Below are 10174 nucleotides of genomic sequence, written 5' to 3' on the forward strand. Positions count from 1 at the left end.
TCTTTCCTTCTTCCCCCTTCTCTTTTCTCCCCCTTCTCTTTTTTCCCTCTTCTCTTATTCTCTCTTTCCCCCTTCTCTATTTCCCCCTCATCTCTTTTCCCTTCTCTCTTTCCTTTCCCTCTTATTCTCTATTTCCGCATAGCATGAGAGCATGAGCTTCTCTTTTTTCCCCCTTCTCTTTTTTCCCTCTTCTCTTATTCTCTTTTTCCCCCTTCTCTTTTTTCCCTCTTCTCTTATTCTCTCTTTCCCCCTTCTCTCATTCCCCCTCATCTCTTTCCCCCTTCTCTATTTCCCCCTTCTCTCATTCGCATAAGCTCATGCTCATGCATGAGCATAAGCTCATGCTTATGCTCATGCATGAGCATGAGCTTATGCTTAAGTTTCCCCCTTCTCTATTTCTCTATTTCCCCCTTCTCTATTTCTTATGCTTATGCTTCTCTCATTCCCCCTTCTCTCTTTCCCCCTTCTCTATTTCCCCCTTCTCTCATTCGCATAAGCTCATGCTCATGCATGAGCATAACTCCTGCTTATGCTCATGCATGAGCATGAGCTTATGCTTAAGTTTCCCCCTTCTTTATTTCTCTATTTCCGCATAAGCTCATGCTTATGCATGAGCTTATGCAGAAATAGAGAATGAGAGAAGCATAAGCTCTCTCTTTCCCCCTTCTCTATTTCCCCCTTCTCTCATTCGCATAAGCTCATGCTCATGCATGAGCATAAGCATAAGCTCATGCTTATGCTCATGCATGAGCATGAGCTTATGCTTAAGTTTCCCCCTTCTTTATTTCTCTATTTCCGCATAAGCTTATGCTTATGCATGAGCTTATGTGGAAATAGAGAATGAGAGAAGCATAAGCTCATGCTTATGCTTCTCTCATTCTCTATTTCCGCATAAACTCATTCTCTATTTCCGCATAAGCTTATGCTTATGCTTCTCTCATTCCCCCTCATCTTTTTCCCCCATCTCTATTTCCCGCTTCTCATATTCTCGTAAGCTCATGCTCATGCATGAGCATAAGCATAAGCTCATGCTTATGGTCATGCATGAGCATGAGCTTATGCTTAAGTTTCCCCCTTCTTTATTTCTCTATTTCCGCATAAGCTTATGCTTATGCATGAGCTTATGTTGAAATGGAGAATGAGAGAAGCTTATGCTTCTCTCATTCTCTATTTCCGCATAAGCTCCTTCTCTATTTCCGCATAAGCTCATGCACATGCATGAGCTTATGCGGAAATAGAGAAGGAGAGAAGCATAAGCTCACGCTTATGCTTCTCTCCTTCTCTATTTCCGGATAAGCTCATGCTTAGAATGAGAGAAGCATAAGCTCATGCTTATGCTTCTCTCCTTCTCTATTTCCGCAAAATAAGCATGAGCTTATCCGGAAATAGAGATGCCCGACGTTTAACAGAAGTTAAAAAAAAGGGTCAGTGGGGCACTGACTCTTTTTTTTTACTTCTGTTAAACGTCGCTATATAGCGACGTTTACCAGTGTCACTATATAGCGACGATTAACAGTGGCGCTATATAGCGACGTTTGCATCGTCGCCATATAGTGACGTTTGCCAGTGTCGCTATATAGCAACACTTTATAGCGACGGTCCTTTTCCAACGCTTTTAGCGACACTTATAGCGACGTTTGTGCCCATGAAAAAAAAAATTTTAACGTAAAAAGCGTCGGTATTTTCATTGAAAAATGGCCTATGCCTTGTAGTGATAGCGCAACCTCAAAAATATTCCTAGTGTTGGCACAAAGATTGGACTCTCGATAGAAATTCAAAAGATCTTCGCCATGTGGTTGCCAAGATTTATGTGCTTTGGTACAATGGAGGCCTGATTTCTCATTCGGTCACTCGAATCATTACAACGTCTCACGAAGATCCAGTAGTTTCAAAGAGCATGCATGCAAGTAGACAATGAGAATAGAAGGTGTATCGTTCCCTTCTTCACGTGTCTTGTACGTTATAATGTCTTGAAACATTACTTTTGCAAAATGGGCATTTTGGTGCTTAATAAATTTGAGCTTGACAAGGTGGTGGCAAACAATCTGTCCGTGTAACAATTCCAGTAAAGCTCCTCATTCCTCTATTTGATTCTATTAAATTCGATCGACATTCTGTCTTGAATGCTATTTTTCTATGGTTCGATCAAATCAGTAGCAATGCTCAAGTATTCAAGCTCTAAAGAGTTCTGGTATTTGCAAATATGCTTGAAGCAAATGGATCTTTGTTGCAACAAAACTAATAGCAAGGCGAGCGAAGAGGCTTGGAATCTCGTTCAAGCTCCAACACAGATACAAAGGGAGACATGGTTTTAAGCTCATGAGCTTTAATCATGGTATTTACTTGCAAGTATAGTTTCATTCAACTTTGGCGCTAAGCATCCTAACTTCCTAGCAATATTCTGTTGAAGTCCTTTTAGATTTCAGCTCAGTTTGATTTGAAAGCCATAGTTCGATTGTTTTACACCAAATGTCTGCTCTCTTCTCAAACTGCCTTTTGCCAATTCCTTCTTTCTCAAACGGCTCGTTTGTCAATTCCTTCCTTTTATTGGTGAGCAGTCGTTGTCATGGTGCTTGTCTATGTGCAAGAAGATTTGAGCTAAAAAGGTGTGTGTTAGGCTCCTCTTTCTTTTTTCATCTTCCCCCACCGTCAAAATTTATCTCGTCATGTGCTTTCTTCACTCGCCCCTTTACGTGAATTTGTAGTCACTCATTAAGCTGACCTATGCCTTATTGGAAGCCGGCGCACTAGTACAGTTGATCTCTATCCGCTTGCTCACAACGTGCTTGAAGACGTAAAAGTATTGCAAGCAGGCATTGCAATAGATGATCGGTCTCATTAGCCTCCAAGAAGTCACATTCCATTATTGCAAACCTTCATAGTCGTGCTTCTGTAAAGGAATTCAATCACCCCTTACTTGGATACATAGGGATTTTCACATGCGCCAACCTCATCTGATTGACCAGTGGGTGTAGTTGTGTGGATGGATTCTAGGGCCTCACCTGCTAGGAAGAGGAAGCCTGGTCGCACCATGCTAGATCTCGTCCTCGAATTTCCACCTACATCAAGCCTTTCTTGGCTCCTAGCTCGAGAAGCTTTGCTACAGGTCGTGAATTGCTCTGGGTTTTATATACACAATCGGTAGCTCAAAGAAGCACTGCAACATCGTCTTTCAAGATGCAAGGGCCATCTGCTAATACTTCCAACGCTACTTATTCCCCCAAAGCAATTCTCTTATTCCCCAAGATGCAAGAGCCATCTCCAAATACTTCTGACGGTACTTATTCCCCCAAAGCAATTCTCTTATCCTCCTTGACAAGGCGACTCTCGACAAAATTTCGCAAATACGAACTGCCATCAAATTCGAATTGTAAGGGCTGAGATTGAGGTCTTGATGGTGAAACCCAAGTATTGTCCCATCATGTTGAGTGGCCTATAGCTAGAAGAATCATGGTGAACTATGATGCTTGAAACCTATCTCGAGTCCTCAAATAGGCATGCATTACCCTATTAAAAGACTAGAAAGCAAGGTGAAAAAGCATGCTTGTCAAACTTGATGGCTCAAGTCAAGGCTTTTATTTCTTAAAAATCTTTAATGTTTACTTGGTTCAGATCAATCTCCATCAATGGTCTATATCTACAACACATGGCTCAATAAGAGTTCAAGAAACCCAAACTTCTCCCTAGGCTGCCTACCATAAAAATATTTTACCTTTGAAAAGAGAACAATCACCTTTGGTTTTTGGCCTACCCAAATACCAAAACTTTGGTTTTTCGTTCTAACCAGGTTTCAAATTCAATTTCGTGTGCGTGTGAAGAGGGGCTAATTTAGGCTCTAATTTGCCCTGCGTGAACAACCGTTGAACCATTTTATATCACTTCAAGACTCATCGCACCCGTGCCAGCTGTTGATGCCACATTGCTGTTCTCATCTGTAGCAGACTACGACGAGAGGAAAAGTATCTAAGCACTCGAAGGTTGCATTGCATCATTTCGTTGCCAATTCTTGTTTTACTTCGCACCTCTCCTCATGTCTCACACCCTCCCTAATTGCTTCCATCCTCGTCACCTCCCCTCCTTTTCCTTCCAGCATCAACCCAACCTCTCAATCCAATCACCTCCCAGACCGCTTGCTTCTTCTGCATTTGGCCAACTTAACTCATTAGTCTGTCGCTCGTGCCATCCACCTGCTTTTGTTTGTGCGCCCTTTACATCAATCTTTAGGTCTCACTCTTTTAAGTCCGTAGTAGACGAGTCTCTCAGTGGTAGCACTTTCCGACTTCATCGTCCATCTAAGCACTGCCTACTCCCGTATAATCACGCCTTGCGACCACTTTTATGTTCAGTTGATGATGCCCCCTATCCTGATGACCAGAATTCGAATCACAGATCCGATCAGCAGCAAAACCTCCTTGGAAACCATGATATCGTTGCTGTAACGGCCCCAGCTTCTGCAGAACAAAAGTTTTATGACTATGTAAGGTAGGTATGGCAGCACGAAACGATACACCACCAAGTTCAGTACTCCCAATATGAAATTTTAAATCTTACGAGAGGCTCGCTTCATGCTTTCCGTGGTGTTCCAACCATAAAAACATCATTTGAAAATACCGCACTGATCAAATTTCAATCGAACATGCCAGACGCACTTCTTAACGAGGTCTTTTTCGTCAAGGAATATAAAAAATAATGTGGTTGCACCGGGTAAGTGCAGGTTTACTACAGGCGTTATGGAGATGAGTCGTTTGCAGAACTTCCTTCCTTCTATGTTTCTGGTGTTTTTGGGAAGCTGGATGGCTGCCGGGCGAACTATAGGTGTATTGATGAGATCATCCGTATGGATCACTGCGTCTTGCTCCGCGCTAATTACCGTAGCGTCGATGCTAGCAAACGACATATTCGACTACAGATCTGGAACCGATAGGTTAAATGGAAAAAGAACGCCTCTACTTAGAGGACAAATCCAACCCGACGATGTAAGTTCCTCCAATATTGTAAAGTATTGAATAGTTTCTGGCCCCTGCATCACTCTGAGACTACCGTTATTTATCTCTTTTGTATCGTGTCGTAGACACAGTTTCTATCGAATCTCTTGTACGCAAAATTCATTGTGAATTAGAGCCAGTTTTGTTGATCAAGAGCGCCAACACTGTTCTGGGCACTTCTCATGCAGGTCGAACTTGTTGCTGGCTGCCTTTATGGTGCAGTAGTAATTGGGTTATGCTACCTGGAGCCTTTGAATCTTAGGCTTTTGGTGGGAGGGGCTGCGGTTGCAAGCTACATCTACACGCCTTTCTTCAAAAAGCTCACGGTGGTAAAGAATGTGGTCGTGTCCGGGGTGATCACTTCCGCAATTCTGGCTGGAGCTATGGCCATAGGTAATGAATCCATCTTAAGTTGCAATTCATTCTAGGTTCTGTAAGACTGCATGATCAACGTTGTGACACCTTCTCGAAAGTGCAGGCGGCAAAGAGCGCCTTGGAAACCCCACCATCGCTGTAGCTCTCTTTTTCTTCCTGTGCATTCTCAGTCGTGAAATCCTCATGGACGTGGAGGATATGGTGGGAGACAAGGCGGCTGGAGAGAAAACACTGGCAGTTCGCTTCGGAGGAAAAATTGGAGCGTTGACTGCTAGTGTATGTCTAGCGGCGGCAAATGCGTTGCTGGTAAGAACACACCAATGATCATCGACCGAACGACTATGTTTGTCGGTCTCCGAAAATTAGGACGTTACCGATCTATCTAACGTGTAGTTCGAGTTCATGTTTTGCGCAGATCGGCTTTCTTGGTGTCAGAGCGAATGCGTACGCCACGGCCGGGACTTTGAGTCTGCTACCACTTCATGCCAAAGTCTTGCAGCTTTGGAAGAAGAGCGTGGGCATATCTGATGACACTACAGACACGGTGAAATCTATAAAGCACATCGTTGAACAGTCAATGATTCACATAGGCCTGGGAGTGCTTCTCCTAGCAACCGCAGCGTAGTCTAATTCTACAAAGAATAGAGATACGTTTGGATTGGTTTGTGTTGTAACTCAGGGCCGACCTTGTATACTCCTTACAGAAATTACAGTCATGTTCGAACTCCGTCTCATACTTACACGGGAAAGACTGTAGTATATACTATAACAGGCATTTTGCACTGCATGAATGATGTCTAGATCCGTTGTGGGGAGTTCGTTCTTGTGCTGCGAATCTTATGGAAGCCAAGACAGCGACTCCATTACAGCATCAGGCTTCGAAGAAAGAAGAAGCCATGTGGTAATTTTATGGTGAGAGTCGGATTGGCAGTCGTTAAACAAGGAAGAGGTTAGTTTTTCTGTTACGAATGGATGAGCATTGAATAGACGTTGGCAGTTGGAACACTGATTCGAGGCGGTGAACAAGATGGGCTGGCCAGATAAAGTACACGCAATTTGCCTTATCATCGATAACATGTTCGGTTGCTCTTTATTCAAAGTAGTTCCCGTCACTATGGCTGTTCGGTGGTCTCTTTTCGAAGTGAAGACGATAACATGTTCGGTGGTCTCTTTTCGAAGTGAAGAGTAAAACTTGGTTGTATACTAACTTAATGGCTGACTAGACATTTGGCTTTTCTATATAACTTCAGTTTTAAAGTATATAATTCACCATTTGTCCCGGCCTTGGATATGACTACTTCACTCAGCTGGACTTAATAATTTGAAAATGTTGTATTTAGTTAGATTCAAAGGTTGTATTTTCTTATGACTGCTTCACTCAGTTGGACGTTATAATTTGAAAATGTTTCCCTGATTTGGACTTTATAATTTGATGGACATTTTCCGCTCAGGGGGATCACTCATCATATGTAACCCTATCACGTGAGTTCAACAGAAGGATTTTTTTAATTTCTAAAATTTACAGAAATAAATATACATAAGGGACTATTTAAAATAGTTTTGGAAAAAATTTACAGATTTGTATAGAAAAGGGGTACATTTTATTAATGAAATTTTTTACAGATAAGGGACTTTAAATATAGGCCTTGAATGCACGTGATATAGAGGGTTTATACATAGTGACCCCCCCGAGATTTTCCGATAATACAGTATGATTCTATAGCTTGCAATTCATTTAGGATTTGTGGTCACTAGCTCGGTGGCTAAATTTTGATAATAGATAAAGAGAACCAGCCTAAAGGGGACTATTTTAGTATAGCACTTTGCAAACAACCACCGGGATGGTTTAGGCAACCACTGACCTGTATTGTATCAAGCATGTGTATGATGTGCTCGTCAAACATCTTGCATCCCATCTGCTTTCTACAGATGTCCTTGTTATTTGGAGAAACTCTCGTATTTTTGTGCCAAAACATCACCACTATTGCAATGACTTCCTCACTTACACTGTCTCTCCTTTTCTTGCATTCTGTTGAAGCCCATAGACTACTCAGATCGGAGTGATCGGGCATTACTTTCGCTATGCATGCATCTCTCGAGGTGTTGGTATGGTTGTCACTCTATGAACTTTAGGATGCAGGCTAAAGCTTGTCAAGACTCGAGACTGGTATTTACCTAAATGGCTCGATGTTGCTTCCTCGAATTCTACCACCAATCGTGACATCATAGCTCGTGTTCTTCGCTCTTTTCGAAGTGAAGACGATAACATGTTCAGTGGTCTCTTATCATCGATAACATGTTCGATTGCTCTTTATTCGAACTTATCGAAAAGAGACCACCGAACATGTTGTCGGTTACTCTTCACAGCAAACTATTTGCTTCATCGGCTTCCTACCCAACCGATACAAGGTATGACTCCTTATGAAGCATTCACTGGACACAAGCCACACATTGGGCATCTCCGCATATTTGGTTGCATAGCATATGCCCACAAACATGATGATCATCGCAGGAAATTGGATACAAAGTCAAGCAAATGCATCATGGTTGGCTACAGTGAAGAATATACAAGTTGTATGATCCCATCAACCGCAAGGTCATTATCTCTAGAAATGCAATCTTTGACGAGGAATCAGAATGGAAAACCTCAAATACACAGGAGATGGAAGCATCAACTTTAGAGTCATCTACAGAAAAGGTTGATGAAGAAGAGCAAGAATTGCCAGCATCACCCCCAACATAGCCACTGCAGCAAGGAAAGCAGACCTCCACCCAGATCGACATATGCTCAGAAAGGCAAAGCAATTCAAGTTGAAACCACCAACTATGCTCTTATGACTACCATCATGGCTACAGAAGAGCCAGTGTACTTCGAAGATGTAGTAGACAAGCCAGAATGGCAAAGTGCTATGAATAAAGAAATGGATGCTTTGTACAAGAATAATACTTGGGAATTATGTGATCTTCCACCGGGAAAGAACGCCATAGCAAACAAATGGGTATACAAAGTGAAGTACAATCCAAATGGCAGTATTCAAAGATACAAAGCCAGACTAGTTGCAAAAGGATTTGCACAGCAATATGGTTAGGATTATGATGAGACTTGTGCTCTAGTAGCAAAGATGGATTCCATAGAGTTCTTGATATCATTAGCAATACTCAGCAGATGGAATGTGTATCAGCTCGATGTCAAGAAGGCAATTCTCAATGGTTACCTAGACGAGGAAGTCTACATGCAACAACCAGCAGTTTATGTTGAACCAGGAAAGGAGAATAAGGTTTGCCATCTCAAGAAGAGTCTCTACGGCTTAAAGCAAGCACCCAAAAGTTGGTACAATAGAATCAACAAGTATTTTGCTGATCTAGGAGACATGAAGTCCAATGCAGATCATACTCTCTAATACAAAGTTCAAGGGGAATACGTTACTATTGCACTTTTGTACATAGATGATCTGATTGTGACAGGAAGCAAGGATAGCTTCATCATAAAATTAAAACAAGACTTATCTGCAGAGTTTGACATGAAAGATCTTGGACTTATGCACTATTGTCTTGGAATTGAGTTCTGGAGAGATTCAGATAGCACATTCATGAGTCAACTCAAGTATGTTGACAGTCTCCTCAAGAAGTTTCATATGGCAGATTGCAAGATTGTAGCCACTCCCATGAAACAGAGTTTGAAACTTACAAAAGATTCAGAAAAGCCTACAGTCAATGACAGGTACTATAGGCAGCTCATCGGATCTCTTATATATCTAACTATCACTCAGCCAGATATTTGTTATGCAGTAAGCTCACTAGCATAATTTATGGAAAATCCAAAATAGTCTCACTGAAATGCAGCCAAAAGAGTCTTGAAATACATCAGAGGTACAAGACAGTTTGGAATAGAATACAAAGGAAGTCATCCACGGTTGCATGGGATATTGTGATAGTGACTATGCCGGAGATCATGAGACCAGGAGATCGACACAGGGATATGCATTTTTCCTTGGTCAAGGTGCTATATCATGGTTGTCAAACAAACAACCAACTGTTTCTTTGTCTTCGACTAAAGGAGAATATAGAGCACTCACTACAGGTGCATGTGATGCTATATGGCTCAGAAGACTATTGTCAGAAATAGATTACTTTGATGAGTCAAAGCCAACAATAATATACTATGATAATCAATCGGCTCAAGCATTGGCCAAGAATCCAGTACATCACTCCAAGATAAAGCACATTGATTTCAGAGAGCAATTCATCAGAGAAAGAGTGTTACTTGGTGACATCACACTAGGATTGTGATAGCAAAGAGAATGTTGCAGACATCTTTACCAAACCACTCGGTAAAGAGCTATTTGAGAAACACTGACTAGCTCTTGGTTTGATGTAGAGGAGGGGCATTCCCATTAAAGAGGTGTGATGGAATGGAATGTTCAGTCCTTCTAAAATTCCCCAGAATCATCATCTTGAGGGAAAGCCTACTTCATGATGTCGATCTTGAGGGAAGGTGTTGAGAGTTCACGCTCAACATCATGTGCATAGCACCATGATGTGATCATATGTGCATGGCACTAACCCAATAGAGTGCTATAAAGGAAAGGGTTAGATACCCTAACCCTAACCATAACCCTAAATGGGTTTATATATATTCTACATTTTCAACTAAATCTAGTGTACAGTTAGTCATTTGTGGTGTGCTCTCTAGCTGTGCCCTCTCTCCTCATCTCCACTCTTCTCCTCTCCCCTCTTCATATTTTATCATTGTAGTGATCATGCATGCTTAAGCTCGGTGGTGGGTGAGTGGTGGCTGGTAATTTTACCTGCTA

General features: G+C 41.9%; 1 protein-coding gene across 1 annotated transcript; it reads left to right on the forward strand.

Moving 5' to 3' along the window:
- Nucleotides 1-4349: 4349 nt before the first annotated feature.
- LOC147900314 (uncharacterized) lies at nucleotides 4350-6391 on the forward strand. Its single transcript, XM_087377565.1, has 5 exons — nucleotides 4350-4482; nucleotides 4715-4976; nucleotides 5174-5378; nucleotides 5464-5666; nucleotides 5776-6391. The coding sequence occupies exons 2-5, from the start codon at nucleotides 4731-4733 to the stop codon at nucleotides 5983-5985; spliced, it is 864 nt and encodes a 287-aa protein (XP_087233691.1). The 5' UTR covers nucleotides 4350-4482; nucleotides 4715-4730; the 3' UTR covers nucleotides 5986-6391.
- Nucleotides 6392-10174: the final 3783 nt, after the last annotated feature.

The sequence above is a fragment of the Dipteris shenzhenensis genome, chromosome 7, assembly GCF_047967505.1.
Source record: "Dipteris shenzhenensis isolate YYH24624 ecotype China chromosome 7, Dip_SZ_1.0, whole genome shotgun sequence".
NCBI lineage: Eukaryota > Viridiplantae > Streptophyta > Polypodiopsida > Gleicheniales > Dipteridaceae > Dipteris > Dipteris shenzhenensis.

Coding starts and splice junctions, on each gene's coding strand:
- LOC147900314 (XM_087377565.1), top strand. CDS start 4,731: ATGGAGATGAGTCGTTTGCAGAACTTCCTTCCTTCTATGTTTCTGGTG. Junction 4,977..5,173: donor GACAAATCCAACCCGACGAT/GTAAGTTCCTCC, acceptor CTTCTCATGCAG/GTCGAACTTGTTGCTGGCTG. Junction 5,667..5,775: donor CGGCGGCAAATGCGTTGCTG/GTAAGAACACAC, acceptor TGTTTTGCGCAG/ATCGGCTTTCTTGGTGTCAG.